This window comes from Moschus berezovskii, chromosome 8 (assembly GCF_049115385.1).
Source record: "Moschus berezovskii isolate FMDL1 chromosome 8, NW_MosBer_1.0, whole genome shotgun sequence".
In the NCBI taxonomy this organism is placed as follows: Eukaryota; Metazoa; Chordata; class Mammalia; order Artiodactyla; family Moschidae; genus Moschus; species Moschus berezovskii.
Genome location: NC_142467.1, coordinates 96,413,915 through 96,432,390, shown reverse-complemented (window position 1 = coordinate 96,432,390; position 18,476 = coordinate 96,413,915). Strand labels below are relative to the sequence as shown.

At 52.0% G+C, this 18,476-nt stretch overlaps 1 protein-coding gene across 4 annotated transcripts in view; it reads left to right on the top strand.

The window, feature by feature from the left end:
- The window catches only part of CCL25 (C-C motif chemokine ligand 25), a 28,277-nt gene that overhangs the window by 8,542 nt on the left and 1,259 nt on the right, over positions 1–18,476 (top strand). The window contains exons 3-5 of one of the 4 annotated variants that reach the window (XM_055429888.2): positions 15,014–16,102; positions 16,543–16,660; positions 18,301–18,418. In XM_055429888.2, the coding sequence (XP_055285863.1) occupies positions 16,588–16,660; positions 18,301–18,418 (191 nt within the window). In that variant the 5' untranslated portion in view covers positions 15,014–16,102; positions 16,543–16,587. Of the gene's footprint in view, positions 1–15,013; positions 16,103–16,287; positions 16,661–18,115; positions 18,419–18,476 lie in introns of those variants that run through there. The other 3 variants (XM_055429883.2, XM_055429884.2, XM_055429887.2) reach the window with 3 other exon arrangements.

Sequence of the window (18,476 nt, the reverse complement as noted above, 5' to 3'; positions counted from 1 at the left end):
CCCTCCCCCAGCCCCTGGCAACCACTAGTCCACTTTCTGACTCCATTGAATTTGCCTGTTCTGATCACTCTAAATGAATAGACTCATACAACATGTGACCTTTTGTGTCTGAACATAATGTCTTCAAAGCTTGTTTCTGTTGTAGCGTGATTTAGTACCCCATTCATTTTCAGGGTTGAATAATATTCCATGGTGTGTGGCTGGACCACATGTTGATCCATTCATCCATCGATGGACATTTTGGGGGCTGTTTCTACCTTGTGACTTCAGTGAATCATGCTGCTGTGAACATTTATAGACAAGTATCTGATGGGATGTATGTTATTTCTCTTGGGTAGATATTTAGGACTAGAGTGGCTAGCTGACAGAGTAACTTTATGAGAAACCGTCAGACCGTTTTTCTCAATCTTTTCTTTGTAAATGAGATGGAGACTTTATGCCTGTTAGTCATTGGCAGGTGCTCACCAATGGCAAGCCCTCCAGTACTCTTGCCTAGAAAATCCCATGGATGGAGGAGCCTCGTAGGCTGCAGTCCATGGGGTCACTCAGTCGGACACGACTGAATGACTTTGCTTTCACTTTTCACTTTCACGCATTGGAGAAGGAAATGGCAACCCACTCCAGTGTTCTTGCCTGGAGAATCCCTGGGACGGGGGAGCCTGGTGGGCTGCCGTCTGTGGGGTCTCACAGAGTCAGACACGACTGAAGCGACTTAGCAGCAGCAGCAGTTGGCTGTGACCATTCTCCAGCCCTGCTCCTTGTCCAGCATCCCCTTGGGTTTGCCAAGGTGCTTCCCACCTGCCCCAGTGTGCAGGGGCAAGGGTCCAAGAGTGAGCCCATTACGGGCCTCTGCCCCACCCTGTAACTCCCACATTCCATGTAGCAGGAAACCCTGAAACCACCCAGCTCCACAGATGAAAAGTTCAAAAGCACTGCTAGTGGCATCTCTGGGAGCCCTCCACATGGACTAACCTCTGATCGTGCGTAGTTAAGAGGAGTTGTTCCACGGGAACAAGCCAGGTGTGTTATCAGCTATTAAAAGCTGATATGCAAATCGATAAGAACTCAAGGAGCAAAGATCAGAAACAGTTCACCAGGGAAGAAAGAGTCAACAAACCTCAGAACAGCCCTTGGGTGAGGGCTGGTTAAGGCTAAGACCATTCCAGTGCTACCAGGACCTGGACACTGGCTCCCCGGGGTGGTAGCCAGGGCTACCAGAAAATTACAAAACCTTCGGAAGATACTTTCCCAGCATCTTACAAGGTTCATGGTCTGACCCTGTGGTTAAACCACTGACAAGTGTCCTGAGCCCCCAGTGGAAAGTCTGTTCTTACAGCCTTTAAAGAGTAAAAGGTTGGCAGTGATCTCAATGCCCAGCGTTGGCAGCTGGCTTGGGAACTGCTCTAGAAATGGGCAGGAGGCCTGCGACCACGTGGAGTAAGAGTGCCTCCTGAGTGTGGGCCAAGCCCTGTGCAGAGGCAGTTTAATCCTCATCGTAAGCCTCTGAGTTGGGTCCTGTTTGATGGACTGAGCAGAATGCAGATGAGAGCAGGGTGGGAGCTGGGGAGAAGGGAGGGGCTGGGGGGATGATTTGCATGGATCACTCTGGGGAAGGAGTACCCAGCTGCAGTGGGGGGTTGTGGGTTCACTGTGGCATCTTTGGGGTGTTACTTCTACCCCTTCATCCAGCCAGGGTCCAGCAGCTTAAGATGCTTGAGCATGGAGGGGAGTGGGCATCCTCAGTGGTATGGTTAAAGTGAGGGCTTCAGGGACTTACCTGGAGGTCCAGTGGTTAAGACTTTGTGTTTGCTATGCAGGGAACACAGGTTTGATCTTTGGTCCAAGAACTTAGATCCCACACGCCAAAAGAAATTTTTTTAATTAAAAAAATAAAATTTAAAAAAGTATTGGCACTTCTCTGGTGTCCAGTGGCTAAGACTCCGTGCTTACAATGCAGGGCCCAGGTTCAATCCTTAGTTAGGGAACTAGATTCCCACATGCCACGACCGAGTTCTCATGCCACAACTAAAGATCCCACATGCCTCAACAAAGATCGGAGATCCCGTGTGCTGCGATTAAGATCTGGTGTGGCCAAATAAATAAAAATAAATAAATACCAAAGTGATGGCTTCAGGTTCACACGGGAGAGGGAGGAAACAGGGCCCGTGTTCAGCTTGTTCCCACCCCATCCCCAGGCACCCGGTGGTGGGCTGTTGCCTTCCTCAAGGGCGCCCTGCGAGTGTGAGTTCACTAGGGCTGCCAAAACAAAGCACAGGCCAGGGCTTAAGCAACGGAACCTCACTTCCTCAGTCCTGGAGGCAGGAAGTCCAAGGTCAAGGTTGGCTTCATTCTGAGGCCTCTCACCTTAGCCTGCACATGGCCATCTTCTCCCTGCATCCTCAACATGGCCTTCCCTCAGTGTCCCGAAAGGACACCAGTCAAACTGGGTTAGGGCCGACCCTCATGACCTCATTTTTAACTCCAATACCTCTTTAAAGGTCCTAAAGTCAAAGATTTAGGTAAAGGCTTCAACATACAGATTTTGGGGAGGACAGAGTTCAGCCTGGGGAGCATGTGATTCTGCCATGCCCACCCTGGGTGTGGGCGGGGAGCTTGGGTGGCCCTCATCACACACTGACACTGCCCAGTCTTCCACAGGTCATGGGAATGCTGGGGTCTGGGCTCCCCATTTTCTGGTGGGTAGAGCAGACCTGGAGCTCCAGTGGGAAGATGGGGAGCCAGGCCTCAGGAGATCAGCCCCCGCTTCCCCCCAGGAGTAGGGATTTTCATGGGCTCACCCCCAGGGAAGTCCCCCTGGACACATGCTCGCCTCCCCCTCCTCCGCTTCTCCGAGCCATTGTGCTGAATCACTGGGGCTTTCGTTACCCAGGTCCCCACAGCCCTCTCCCCCCACAGCCCCTGGGCCTTTCCCGCAGAAACGCAGTCACTAGGCCTGTTCCAGCACAGGGTCTGGTTAAGTGAAAGTGAGAGTCACTCAGCCGTGTCCAACTCTTTGCTACCCCATGGACTGTAAAGTCCATGGAATTTTCCAGGCCAAAATACTGGAGTGGGTAGCCTTTTCATTCTCCAAGGGATCTTCCCAACCCAGGGATCAAACCCAGGTCTCCTGCATTGCAGGTGGATTCTTTACCACCTGAGCCACAAGCAGTCAGCAAACGTGAGCCCTGCCGCCCCTCCCTCATCTCCAGCACCCAGTAGGTGTCAAAGTTCTGCTGACCTATTGAACCATTAGGCACCCTCTCTCTCTCTCTCGAGGGCCCACGGCAGTAAGACACCAGCCTAGGCTTACCATGTCTTGGCAGAGCCCACCCTGTCCCTATCGCCCATCCCCCCACCATCAGGCCACCCAGGCTGGGTCCTCTCCTCAGTGTGTGAGATGGGCACCCACTCCTGCCCTGACCCAGGGAGGACCTGTCAGACTCCAAGGGCCTGTAGTTGAGGGAGGTCACCAGCCTGAGCACAGTGGGGCGTGGGGGTGGCAATAAGGAGCTGGAGGGGGCATCCCAGCCCCAACTCACCCCATCACCTTCTGTCCGCTGTCCCGTGGGTGAACTGGCTCGTTCCCCATCCGGTGACTGACCCAGCATCCTCAGCACGCTGCCGCCTCCCTACCCTTCCCGGTACGGCAGGGACCAGAGGCCTGAGCAGGTCGGGGCTGGGGTGGAGGGTGGGGAGGAAGCACTGCTCCCCAGCTCTGTGTCCCTCTCACTCCCAGGGCCTCACATTCCAGAGGTAGGAGTGTTCAACCCTCACATGGGCTTCCGATCCAGGGCAGCCAAGGGTCAGGAGGAACCAGAAACTGCTTTTCCCTAGAAAGGTGGGGCAGGGGTAGACAGGCCAAAGGTTACTGAACAGAAACCCTCCTTGGGGGGAGAAGGGGAGAAGCTCCTCTGGGTCTGGATAGACAGGACCAGAAAGTGGCCACAGCAGGGCTCCTCCCTGACATTGGGGCCAGAGGATTCTTCCTGGTGGAGACAGGACCATGCCTTGTGGGATCTGTAGCAGCATCTCTGCCTCCTCAGCCTCTCCGCCACCGCCACAACTGTGACACCCTCTCCTCTCTCTCCAGACTTGGGCAGGTGGCCTCTCCACTGGCTTTCTATGCTCGTGTTAAGGGCCCTCAGGTCACATCTAGGTCAGGTATTCAGGGAGCCTGCTGTTTTATGTGTCTGGTTCCCTCTGCCTGTTGTTCTCTCTTCCCCACCCTGCCACCCTCCCTTTCTGCTGCCTTCCAGAACTGAGCCTGATCTCGGGTGACCTCAGCCTGCAGCGGCTTGAAGCAGGATTTCAGTTCCCAGCCGGAGAATGAAGTCCGGCTGCATCAGTGAGAGCACCAAATCCTAGCCACCAGACCACCAGGGACCAGTGGCCAGTGACAAGACCCTGGCCTGTCAGCTGTGCAGAAATGAATTTTCACATAGAGACAGAAAGTAGTGAAACAAGTGAAGTGCTTATTAGGAGGAAAAAGGGATACGTGTGGATAGACACATGAGTGGGCTTGGAGAGATACTTGTGGTAATTTGAATCACTTTTATCAGGCATTCTTCTGGGTTCCTCTGGTCTCTCATCTTGCTTTGTCTGGTTCTGAGCCCATATTGGGTGATCTCAGTGTCCTCTCGTGTGTGCGTGCACATCTCTTAGCCAAGATGGATTCCAGCAAAGAGGCCTGTGGGTAGGCTGACATCACTTACTACGACGTGGTGCCGTCTTTCTTTTGACATCCAAGGATCCATTCTGCACATGCATAGTTGGGAAGGTCTCCTTGACTTTGAAAATGAGGAATGTGTGGTCTTTTATTTGGACAGGGCCCCAGCTTCTCTCTTGCTTCTGCTGTTCTGCAGTTTCAGTCCACAGGGGACAAACTCTGGCTGCTCAGCCTGGGGCCCATCCATCTCCTGCCTCAAGTCTGCACATCACTTCCCCTGAGGAGTGTTCCCTGCCCTCCCTTAGGAGTTTGCCCCCCATGAGTGCTGTGGGAGCCAACAGAATTCCCTTCCCCCAGGATGTCATGTCCTGATGCCCAGAACCCAGGATACATGATACTGCACAGCAGGGGGACTCTGCAGGTTGATCAGGTTGAGGCTCTGGACATGAGAGGTGATCCTGGACTATCAGGATGGGCCAGCGTTAATCACAGGGGTTCTTATGAAAGGGAGGCAGGAGGGCCAGGTCAGAGAAGGAGATGTGATGACAGAAACAGAGGTCAGAGACAGGTTAGAAGAGGCCACACTGCTGGGTTTGAAGATGGAGGAAGGGGCCACAAGTCAAGGGATGCAGGTGGTTGTGAGAAATTTGGAAAAGGCCTGGAAACTGATTCTCCATGAGAGCCTACCAGAAGAGAATACCCTGTCAACACCTTGATTCCAGGACTTCCACCCCTCTGTGACTTATGAGAATACTGGCAGTCAAGGCTAGGGTGGACCAGACCTTCTCAGGCTTAGAACACTGGGATGGAGAAACAGACACAATGACCAGTTTTTCTCCGCAAATTAAGAAAGTTATGCACATAAAGCCCCCAAAGTCACAATCTTTGCTTCTTGTAGCTGACTTTGAAAGGCTTCCCATGTTCTCCAACATGTCCTTGGCCAATTCTTTTCCCTTCTCGCTGGGAGAAGACTTTTCTGATTTTTACAGCCAACCTTAAAGGGAAACAGTATGGACCTACCAGAATCAGAAGATATTAAGATGAGGTGGCAAGAATACACAGAAGAACTATATAAAAAAGATCTTAATGGCCCAGATAACCATGATGGTGTGATCACACCTAGAGCCAGACATTCTGGAATGTGAAGTCAAGTGGGCCTTAGGAAGCATCACTATGAACAAAGCTAGTAGAGGTGATGGAATTCCAGCTGAGCTATTTCAAATCCTAAAAGATGATGCTATTAAAGTGCTGCACTCAAAATGCCAGCAAATTTGGAAAACTCAGCAGTGGCCACAGGACTGGAAAATGTTAGTTTTCATTCCAATCCAAAGAATGCTCAAACTACTGCACAATTGCACTCATCTCACATGCTGGCAAGTTCAGTTAGGTTGCTCAGTTATGTCCAACTCTTTGCAACCCCATGGACTGCAGTACACCAGGCTTCCCTGTCCATCACCAACTCCAGGAGCTTACTCAAACTCATGTCCATTGAGTCTGTGATGCCATCCAACCATCTCATCCTCTGTTGTCCCCTTCTCCTCCTGCTTTCAACCTTACCCAGCATCAGGGTCTTTTCCAGTGAGTCAGTTCTTTGCATCAGGTGGCCAAAGGATTGTAGTTTCAGCTTCAGCATCAGTCCTTCCAATGACTATTCAGGACTGATTTCCTTTAGGATGGACTGGTTGGATCTCCTGCTGTCCAAGAGACTCTCAAGAGTCTTCTCCAACACCACAGTTCAAAAGCATCAATTCTTTGGCGCTCAGCTTTCTTTATGGTCCAGCTCTCACCTCCATACATGACTACTGGAGAAACCAAAGCTTTGACTAGATGGACCTTTGTTGGCAAAGTAATGTCTCTGCTTTTTAATGTACTGTCTAGGTTGGTCATAACTTTTCTTTCAAGGAGCAAACATCTTTTAATTTCATGGCTACAGTCACCATCTGCAGTGATTTTGGAGCCCCCAAAAATAAAAGTCTATCACTTTTTCCATTGTTTCCCCATCTGTTTGCCATGAAGTGATGGGACCAGATGCCATTATCTTAGTTTTCTGAATGTTGAGTTTTATGTCAACTTTTTCACTCTCCTCTTTCACTTTCATCAAGAGGCTTTTTAGTTCCTCTTCACTTTCTGCCATAAGTGTGGTGTCATCTGCATATCTGAGGTTATTGGTATTTCTCCCAGTCTTGATTCCAGCAATCTTGATTCCAGCTTGTGCTTCATCCAGCCCAGCATTTCTCATAATTTGCAGATGAAGAAAGCTGATCGCCGAAGAATTGATGCTTTTGAACTGTGGTGTTGGAGAAGACTCTTGAGAGTCCCTTGGACTGCAAGGAGATCCAACCAGTCCATTCTAAAGGAGATCAGTCCTGGGTGTTCTTTGGAAGGACTGATGCTAAAGCTGAAACTCCAATACTTTGGCCACCTCATGCGAAGAGTTGACTCACTGGAAAAGACTCATGCTGGGAGGGATTGGGGGCAGGAGGAGAAGGGGACGACAGAGAATGAGATGGCTGGATGGCATCACTGACTCGATGGAGGTGATTTTGAGTGAACTCCGGGAGTTGGTGATGGACAGGGAGGCCTGGCATGCTTTGATTCATGGGGTCACAAAGAGTCAGACAGGACTGAGCAACTGAACTGAACTGAACTCTGCATATAAGTTAAATAAGCAGTATGACAATATACAGCCTTGATGTACTCCTTTCCTGATTTGGAACCAATCTGTTGTTCCATGTCCAGTTCTAAATGTTGCTTCTTGACCTGCATACAGATTTCTCAGGAGGCAGGTCAGGTAGTCGGGTCGTCTCTTTAAGAATTTTCCACAGTTTCTTGTGATCCACACAGTCAAAGGTTGGCATAGTCAGTAAAGCAGAGGTAGATGTTTTTCTGGAACTCTCTCGCTTTTTTGATGATCCATCGGATGTTGCCAGCAAAGTAATGCTCAAAATTCTCCAAGCCAGGCTTCAACAGTACATGAACTGAGAACTTCCAGATGTTCAAGCTGGATTTAGAAAAGGCAGAGGAAGTTGCCAACATCCACTGGATCATAGAAAAAGCAAGAGTTGCAGAAAAACATCTATTTCTGCTTTATTGACTATGCCAAAGCCTTTGACTGTATGGATCACAACAAACCATGAAAAATTCTTAAAGAGATGGGAATACCAGACCACCCTACCTGCCTCCTGAGAAATGTCAAGAAGCAACAGTTAGAACTGGACATGGAACAACAGACTGGTTCCAAATTGGGAAAGGAGTATTTCAAGGCATATATTGTCACACTGCTTATTTAACTTATATGCAGAGTACATCATGCAAAATGCTGGGCTGGATGAAGCACAAGCTGGAATCAAGATTGCCAGGAGAAATATCAATAACCTCACATATGCAGATGACACCACCCTTATGGCAGAAAGCGAAGAAGAACTAAAGAGCCTCTTGATGAAAGAGAAGAGTGAAAAAGCTGGCTTAAAACTTAAAACTCAAAAAACGAAGATCATGGCATCTGATCCCATTACTTCATGGCAAATAGATGGGGAAAAAATGGAAACAGTGACAGACTATTTTCCTGGGCTCCAAAACCACTGCAGATGGTGACCACTGCAAAACCACAAACCACTGCAGCTGTGAAATTAAAAGACACTTGCTCCTTGCAAGAAAAGCTATGACCAACCTAGGCAGCATATTAAAAAGCAGAGACAAAGGTCACGGGGCCACTGTTTACTTTGCTGACAAAGGTCTGTCTTGTCAAAGCTATGGTTTTTTCCAGTAGTCATGTATGGATATGAGAGTTGGACTATAAAGAAAGCTGAGCACTGAAGAATTGATGCTTTTCAACTGCGGTGTTCAAGAAGACTCTTGAGAGTCCCTTGGACAGCAAGGAGATCCAACCAGTCAATCCTAGAGGAAATCAGTCCTGAATATTCATTGGAAGGACTGATGCTGAAGCTGAAACTCCAATCCTTTGGCCACCTGATTTGAAGAACTGACTCATTGGAAAAGACCCTGATGCTGGGAAAGATTGAGGGCAGGAGGAGAAGGGGACGACAGAGGATGAGATGCTTGGATGACATTACTGACTCAATGGACATGATTTTGATTAAGATCCAGGAGTTGGTGATGGACAGGGAAGCCTGGCGTGCTGCAGTCTATGGGGTCGCAAAGAGTCTGACATGACTGAGCTACTGAAGTTACTTACTTCAAAGGAAAAACGAGTCTTGAGTTGCGGAAGTTCACAGCCAAACAGACATATGATCTTTCAGTTCAGTTAGGGGCTTCCCTTGTGGCTCAGCTGGTAAAAAAGCTGCCCACAATGCAGGAGACCTGGGTTCGATTCCTGGGTTGGGAAGATCCCCTGGAGAAGGGAAGGGCTACCCACTCCAGTATCCTAGCCTGGAGAATTCCACAGACTGTATAGTCCCTGGGGTCACAAAGAGTCGGACACGACTGAGTGACTTCCACTTTCCACTTTCCACTTCAGTTCAGTTCAGTCGCTCAGTCATGTCCGACTCTTTGCGACCCCATGAATCACAGCATGCCAGGCCTCCCTGTCCATCACCAACTCCTGGAGTTCACTCAAACTCATGTCCATCGAGTCGGTGATGCCATCCAGCTATCTCATTCTCTGTTGTCCCCTTCTCCTCCCGCCCCCAATCCCTCCCAGCATCAGAGTCTTTTCCAGTGAGTCAACTCTTCGCATGAGGTGGCCAAAGTATTGGAGTTTCAGCTTTAGCATCAGTCCTTCCAATGAACACCCAGGACTGATCTCCTTTCAGATGGACTGGTTGGATCTCCTTGCAGTCCAAGGGACTCTCAAGAGTCTTCTCCAGCACCACAGTTCAAAAGCATCAATTCTTTGAGGCACCTCAAAGCCTTCTGTCTGCAGCTAGAATCCCAACACAGGGTTTGTGTGGCCTCAGCCCTCTCCAAGAGGGACCAGGGCCAAAAACTTGGGAAATCGCTCTTGACACAGCAATGACGATCGACACAAAATGGGTTGTGTCTCTGAAGCCAATGGAGGCGACAGTCTTAGGGGAGGGGTGGCAAGGGCCCAAGGGTGAGGGGCCACTGTTAGGCTTCAGTGGGAGCCAGGGCAGGAGTCCAGGAGTGGGAGGTGATGGGGGGACAGTGAGGCAGGAGAGTGAGAGACACCAGTGAGACTTGAAGGCCGTCCTTGGCATTCATCTACTGCCAAAAAGGAGTGGCTATGAAACAGGCAAGAGGGGATGATGGGTGATGAGAGGAGAGAGGTGATGAGCATACTCATCATGGGTTTTATTTTCTGTGTTTTATAATGTTTTGACATCTGCCAGCCTTGCTGATCTGGGACAGACTGCCCTTACAGCAATCGTTAGAGATAGCGGGTAACTGGGAGCCAGCCTTTCAGATGCAGGGCAATCCAGAGCTCAGACTCCAGCCAACTCTGTTGTCAGGCTCTCACACTCCTGGGAAGCAAAATCCCCCTGCCCTAGTTCCCCCAGGGAGAGGTATTATACCAGACAACTGGGGAGAGCCACTCCGCCCCTGGGGCCAGCAGAGAGTGTTCAAACTGGCCAGAACCAAATCTCTTACCCTGCCTGGCCTGGCCTTGCCCAGGGAAGCCACAGGAAAGGCTTGTGCCCTGCTTTCTCCTTGCTCCTTCTGTCTCCCTACTGGCCCTGGGGCTTCCCCAGGTTTCCCTGCATGGTGTGTTATGCCCCCTCCTCTTGGGATCTATGAGCAGCAAACTGTCTTCTCTATCACAGTTTTTAAAAATATTAATTAATCAGCTTTTGGTTGTGCTGGGTCTTTGATGCTATGCACGGGCTTTCTTTAGTTGCAGCAAGCAGGGGCTACTACTCATTGCAATGCACAGGCTTCTCATTGCTGTGGCTTCTCTTGTTGCGCAGAGCATGGGCTCTAGGCTAGAGCACAGGCTCAGTAGTTACAGCACATGGGCTTAGTTGCTTCTCAACATGTCGGATCTTCCCAGACTAGGGACGGAACCCGTGTCCCCTACATTGGCAGGCAGATTCTTAACTACTGGACCACCAGGGAAGTCCCCCTTATTGTGACTTCCGTGGGAAGGGTTGAGTGAGGCTGGGTGAGCAAGCTTAGGACTTGCTATTTTGAATCACTTCAGGAGGCTCTGGGACACAGAGCCTGTCCCTAGTTGTCTACTGCCTGGCCCTGGGGTGACCTGGGCTGGAGCATAGTGACCCTGAGTGTGGGAGCCTGATAGAGGAGGGGGTTAGGGTATGGGCTCTGGACTGGCTGGTTTGCATATGAAAGGTGCCCTTGAAGCCATTTACTCTCTCTGAGAATCTGCTGGCCCTAGGAGGGGTAGTACCTTCAGGATCAGCAAGTGCCCAGCTGTCAAAACATCAGAACAAAAAAGACATGCTGGGAGCCTAGAGGGTTTTTAAAGCAGTGAAATATTCTGTCTAACACCGAAATGGTGGATAAACGTCATTATATATTTTGTCGAAACATGTAGAATGTACAAGGGCTTCCCAGGTGGCGCTTGTGGTGAAGAATCCACCTGCCAATGCCGGAGATGCAGGTTTGATCCGTGGGTCGGAAAGATCCCTTGGAGGAGGACATGGCAACACATTCTACTATTCTTGCCTGGAAAATCCCGTGGACAGAGGAGCCTGATGGGCTACAGTCCATGAGACCGCAAAGAGTCGGACACGACTGGAGTGACTGAGCACGTGGAATATACAACAGCAGATGTGAACCCGAATACAAACTCCGGACTTTGGATGATAGTGATTGGTCAATGTAGGTTCACTGCCAGTAACAAACATACCTCTGAGATGCAGGCTGTTGATAATGTGGGGCAGGGGATATATGGGAAATCTCTGTACCTTCTCTTCAATTTTGCTGGGAAAATTAAACTGCCCTTAAAAAAAAAGTCAATAGAAAATGAAAGAAAAGAAACAGTGTAAAATTTTGAATTGACAGTGATCTGTGGCTGGAAATGCACTGTCCAATAAGACAGACACCAGCCACATGTAGCTATTCAGCACTTGAAGTGTACTGAAACTTTTCAATAAGCCATGTTTTGGACACTTACTATGCAAAAAAGGGAAAATGTCTCATAAATCATTTTTTGATTGCATGTTGGAATGATACTATCTTGGCTTGTTATTGTTTTAGTCACTCAGTCATGCCTCTTTTGCAACCCCATGAGCTGTAGCCCGCCAGGCTCCTTCTGTCCATGGGATTTCCCCAGGCAGGAATACTGGAGTGGGTTGCCATTTCCTCCTCCAGGGGATCTTTCCAACCCAGAGATCAAACCTGCATATCCTGCATTGGCAGGCAGATTCTTTACCACTGAGCCACCAGGGAAGCCCATTATCTTGGATGGATAGTGTTAAACAAAATACATTATTAAAAAAAAAAAAAAAGACGTGTAATAGAGTTCCCAAAAAGTACATGTGGAATGAAGGAGTCAGACCTCAACTTGGAACCTGGCTGCCACTTACTTGGTCAGGTAACTTAACCTCTCCAGACCTCAGATGACTGTTTTTTCCCCTGTCCGGTGGGGACAAATGTTAATCCCACTGCGTTTGCTGTCACCTCAAGCCACTCTCTTTAGAGGAGCCCAACCCATCCCTGGCATCTTCCTGCTACCTCCAGATTTGAAGCAGTGATGCTTATCTCCAAGGATCTTGCTTCATAACTTGCTACCTGTCTGCTCTGCACTGCTTATCCAGGGCACCCAGCCTAATGCCTGACTTACAGTAGGTGCTCACCACCTGTTGAATGAATAACAAATGGCCCCAAACAGGTGTTTGATGAGGATCAGTGACATCGCCATCCCCTTTCCTGGCTGGGAGACATCTGCTTGCTCACTCCAGTCACCCCTGGGAACATAGCTGGTATGTAACAGGTGCCCAGAGACTTGTGTGGAAGGGCTGAGTGGAGCTCAGCATCCTCAAAGTGAAAATTGCTCATTTGTGTCCAGCTCTGCGACCCCATGGAATTCTCCATGCCAGAATCCTGGAGTGGGTAGCCTTTCCCTTCTCCAGGCGATCTTCCCAACTCAGGGATTGAACCCAGGTCCCCTGCATTGCAGGTGGATTCTTTACCAGCTGAGCCACAATGGAAGCCCCAGCATCTTCAAAGAAGGACCTCATACCCCGATGGGACCCTCTTCTCAGGACCCACCGCCCTCCCTCCCCACATCTCCCCTGCCCCAGCTGGCCCAGCCCCCACGTGTTCAGTAGGTACAGGAGAAACACAAGGACTGAGGCCACACCCAGCGGTGGTAGCTTGAGTTCCCTGCCCAGGTCCCCTGGAACAGAGGCAGCTGGTCTCCGGGGAGGGAAGCCCTTCAAATCAGACTTTGCAGGAGGCAGGCCAGCCACATGGAGAACACGGTAAAATGGGTCACACAAGGAACTAAGTCCCTGAAAGTCAGGCCAGAGGCTTGCAAGCCATCCTTAAAAAAAACATAGCACTTTTCCTTCCTTCCTCCGGTTGCCTGGCAACCACTGTGCATCTGGACCAGAGTGAGAGGCAGCTGGGTACAACAGGAGCCCAGGCCTGGCAGACAGGATACCCGGGGTCTGGTGTGTGGAGTCAGGACAGTGGGGGGTGGGGTGGGGATGGCATCCCAGCGGCTTCTGTCAGAGGCCACCTGAACCAGGACCTGGAGGTACCAGAGGTTCAGGGGGGCGGTAGGCAGCATGGGGAGTTGGAGGTGGAGGTGTGATGCAAAAGCAAATGCAGGAGGCCCTCCACCCAGGATCCTTCCTGATGAGCCCCAGGCCTCTGCTCAGTGGCCTTCCTCCATTAGGAGATGTCCTCCTTTCCTTCACAGAATTTAAGAAATAAAGGTCAGATTTTCCTGGCCAAAGAATAAAAAATAAAAAGGGTGATAAGGGGCCTCTCAGACCCTCTAGTCTCCTCTGTAAATTGGTCAACTGTTAGGAGCACCTGGGAGGTCCTCCAGCAGAGAAATGAGAGTGAGCCTGGTGCCCAGACCCCCCGAGGAGCTCACTCCAAAGGCAGTGGTTGGTATTTCCCCTCACCCAGCCACCTGGCTGCCCCATTCTGCAGTCCGGCCATCCGAGAGGTGCGCTGAGTTGTCCCCCTGCCCCCTACCCCTCACCCTGCACTGCATCCTGTCCTGCCGACCCTGGGGTGTGGTCAGCCCCTGAATTGGCTCAGCTGCAGGCTGGCGGTGACTCAAAACGGCCTCATGCTCAGAGCTGGGGACTGGGGAGCAGAAGGCGGCGTTGTCCTCTGCGCTGTGTTCACACATGCGGAGAAGAGGGTCCCCTCGCTGGAGACAGCTTACCCTGACCACCTCCAGGAGTTGCGGGAACACAGGTCTCCCCTTTCTCAGCTGAGACCTGACCGTGGAGGCCTAGCCCTACAGTCAGCAACTGCGATCTTCAGAACTCCAGGTCTCCACCCGGGGCCCTTAGTCCTGAGGCATCTTGTCCGCTGCTCAGACACGAGTGCAAAAACCCCTGCCTGCCCTGCGTGCTGGTTCCTCAGACCCCTTGCTCCCTTTTAAGGCTGCTGGTGGGACTAACGAGTGAGCGGCGGGGAGGTGGGCTTGCTCACGGGGAACCTCCGCCGCTACTGAGTAACGCCACTCTTGGCCGCTGCCCGCCGACCGGGCAGGCAGGGACGGTGGGCCTTAGCGGGGAGGCTGGCCCCGGCCCGCCACGCGGCGTCCCCAAGCCCGCAGCCACGCGGAACCGCGTCCTGAACCAGCCTCACCTACTCCGGGAGCGGCCACGGCCACCGGCGCAGGACCGCTGGGTTCCGGGCCCGTGAGTCCGTAAGCACCGCCCTGGTCTCAGCCCCAGTCAGAAAGCCCCGCCCCGGCTCTCGGTGTCTTTCATCAAGGCCCCGCCCCTGCGCCAAGCCCCACCCATGTAGCCACCCGACCGGGCCCAGGGAGTGGGTGAGGGGCCCCGCCAGGGTCTCCTGGTGGAGTTGGAGAGATGAGAAAGGGGTAGAGAGTGTCATAAATGCTCCGAATGGTAAGTCGGATAAGGAAGTCGACGATAAAAAGTTACAGACGATCAGCTGTGAGGTTTCTGCAGCGTCCCCTTCCCCACTACCTGCCGCTTCTCCACCCCCACGGCCCCCACCCTCACCCCCCTGTTCCGGGTGGACCACGCTGACCCTGGAAAAAAAGAAACTCCTCCTGGGTGGGTGCCTGCTGGCGTGGTTACCTGGAGCTCCCGCTTTTCTTCCAAAACCAGAACATTATTGTGGTCCTTATTCTCAAGATAATATTCGGAAAATTCAAGTTGCATGTATTGCACTGTTAAAGAAATATATATATATAGAAGTCATTGTAGCTGATACATGAGCTAACTTGAATTTTATTCTTATTTTTAGGCCATGGCACTCAGCTCGAGGGGATCTGAGATTCCTCACCAAGGATCGAACCCCAGGTCCCATGCATTGAGAGCTGGAGTCTTAACCACTGGACCACCAGAAAAGTCCCCTGTTAACTTAAAAATGATGCTAACTAAAAAAGCCTGTTTGTGGCCTGTCAGCCTACATTGTGCATCTGCTTTGATTATTAAAGAAGAGGACACATTGCCCAGAAGTCAAAGATGTCGATGTTCAAAATAAAGATTAAAGTCCTTCCTGGGATGCCAGTGCTGGCCCTCTTCTGATAATAAGACTCAGTTCACAGGCGCCAAGGTCATACTGACTCGCCTCAAACGTGCTGGTCTGTTCTGAGACCTTGAACAAATGTCTCCCTGACTTGTTTGACATTCTTTGTTCTGACAAGATACAAAACTGCGCTGAAAACCCTGCCTCTTTGGAGCAGTTTCACAGAGAAATCTGGGAAGCAGGCTTCTGGCCTAGCCCTCAGTCTGGCTCAAATAAGTTTTTTTATTATTATTTTTTTTGCATGAGACACTACCTATTGAAAGTGTACCATTCCATGCTGTTTACTATATTCACAGAGTCCTCGACCACCACCACCATCTAATTTCAGAGCAAAAAAAAAGTTATATCATTCCTTTCAGCCTCATCCCCATTCTCCCCTCCTCCCAGCCTGTGGCGACAGCTGATTTTACTTTCTGTTTCTGTGGGTTTGCCTATTCTCAAAAAAACAGGGCTTTGCTGTGACACAATAAGTCACCCCACTGTATGGAAGAAGAGAAAAATGGGATGAAGTCAAGGCCCCACGGGCACAGGTGGCTGGGGAGTGGGGAGAAGAGATGAAGGCTCTCCCCTGCTCTAGGCAGCCTGAGTCCTGCCTGTGGGTAGCCAGGGTCCACCTTGAGGTGCAGCAAGAAAGGAGCCAGGAAAATGAGAAGAAAAGGCCCTTCAGGGAGAAAGCCAGGGTGCCTGGCTGAGGGGCCTGGAGGGGGAGAAGGTGAACCTTCAAGGGGGCTGGCTAAGCTCAAGGCTGGGTCTGTCCACCTGCACCCATCCACCTCTTGCCCCCATCCAAGCAGATAGTTGAAGGTATCGTTGTTTCCTGCCCAATTCTTTGATTTGGATCCTTTTGCCCCTGGCCCCCAAGTGCATCATGATATTGGAGAGAAGAGCTAGAAAAAATGGGGAAAAAATGGGGAGAAGAGAGGAGGGCAGGGCTGGAGGGAGAAGCCAGGAGGGGGAGTGGGAGGGGAGGCAGGGAGGAGGAGGGAGGGCGGAACGGCAGGGTGGGGTTCCAACTATAAAGGGTGAAGCCTGCTGGCCTGGCAGGCAGGAGAGCTCAGGTCCACTCCAGCAGGCGCCAGCTCCAGGGACCCCGTAGGCTTTGGTGAGCAGGACCATGCAGCACTTGTCCCCATCCCATGCCACCTGCCTCCCTTGCAGGGGGCCCAGGCTTGAGATGGGGGTGCTCCCGGTGCCTGTCGCTGTCCATGTTGTGTCCTCACCATCCACCCGCCTGCTCTCCCCAGTTAATCCTCAAGGTAGGTGCCAGAGGGGGAGGACCAGCCTGCACTATGAATCCGTGGCTCCTGGTCTGCCTGGTGGCCTGCTTCGCGATTGCCTGGGCTCCCACTGTCCGTGCTCAAGGTACTGCCTCAGTTCATCCCTCTCCCCCTCCACAGTCCCCTCTCCCCATCTTTCCTGTGCCTCCAGCTACCAATGTGCTTCTCCCCTCCTCCAGAAACCTCCCCTGATCCCATCAGCACTGAATCCATTCTCCATTCTCTGATGGACAGCTCCCCCACCAGGCATGCAAAAACTCCCAGCATTTGTGCAGCTCCTTGGGGGTGATGGTCCTCAGCCTCTCCTTCCAGAGCCCCTGGGTGCCTCCCCCACAGTCCATGACCCAAGGCATCCCTCCAAACTCCAGCCAGCCCAGGAACTATGGGGAACAGACAGCGGCATGGCTGCTTACCGTCCAGGACACCTTGCAGTGACCTGAGCCTGCAAAGCCCCTGGGGGTAGGGGGCGTTGAGATCAGAGCCTGGGAGCCCAATGAAAATGGATCTCCATCTTGGCTTCCCTCACCCAGGCTACCTGTGTGGTCTGGCCTTTATGACCCCCAGGCTTTTCATCTGCAAAGTGAGGTTCCAAATTCCCACTGCAGAGATGGGACATGAGGATCCAATTGGATACTCCTGGCCCAGTGCCTGGCAGCTACTGTGATAGCCATTACTACTGTTAACGGGGAATTCCTCTCCTCCTCTGCCGAGATTAGGCACTTGAGGATATTGGGGACCAAAGTTCATTCCGGATGCCCCCCAGGCGTCCCTCAGCTCTGTCACTGTTTTCTCCATCCCTGTGGGCCTGAGGAGGCAGCTGAACCCCAGCAGGTAGCCAAGTGGAAGCCCCATGGCCCCACCCACCTGCCCCACCTGCCTCTTATTAGGTCTAAGAGGCCCTAGCCCTGCCCGACAGACATTAGCCTTTGCCCAGGATGGGGCTGGGCCTCGTTCTCATTGTCCTCTAATAAGAGGCCCATTTCAGGAGCCAGGCCCAACCTGGGCCCTTTGATCCTGGGGGCAGGGTTGCCCCCAGCCCAGGGGAGCTTCCTGCCTGGCACTGCAACACTGTCCATCTGACTCCACAGTTGCTTGCCTTCTGGGTCAAGGTGGGGATAGAGGGAGCCTTCAAGTCCTCCCTGAGCCCTTCCCAGAAGTCAGATGTGGCCCCTGGAGGCAGGAATTGGCAGATGGATGGATCCCAGAGAAACTTGAAGGCCCAGCACTGTCTCCATATTAATTCATCCTCTGCTCATCCCACCCTCTCATCCTCCCTGATTCTTCTGGCACCAGCACCTCCACCTCCAACCACGCCTCCTCCCCTTCTCAGGGCATTGCACCCACTCCTCGCCCTCTGCACCGGAGCAGGAGTGGAAATGGCCTTGGTCGATTTATTTCGTGGTCTTGGACCCTTCCCAGCTGGGGCCTGCGGGGCCCTCTCCAACTCCTGCCAGCTGTCCCTTTGTCAAGGGCCAAAGATGAGCCCAGCGGCCACCTCACTGTCTATGCTGTCCCTGGGCTTCCACAGTGCCTAGAAGGGTTGCAGTGCATGCGCGCATATAACTACGTCTGTGGGCATCCCTGCAGAGCGCATGCGAAACCGCAGGACGCATACGTAGCCACACTTGCGCGTAGGTGCCATGTCTGTGGACGGCCCTGCAGTGTATGCACGGCCGTACATGCACGTGCTCAGACTTGAGCCTGTGGGCGGCTGTGTGGTCGCAGGTGCCTTTGAGGACTGCTGCTTGGCCTACCACCGCCGAGCCAGGCTGTCCTTGCTGCGGCAGGCCCAGAGTTACCATCGCCAGGACGTGAGCGGGAGCTGCAACCTGCCTGCTGTGATGTGAGTGGGACCGCAGGGGAGTCGTTGGGGGCTGTCACACAACTTTCCTCTCCACTTA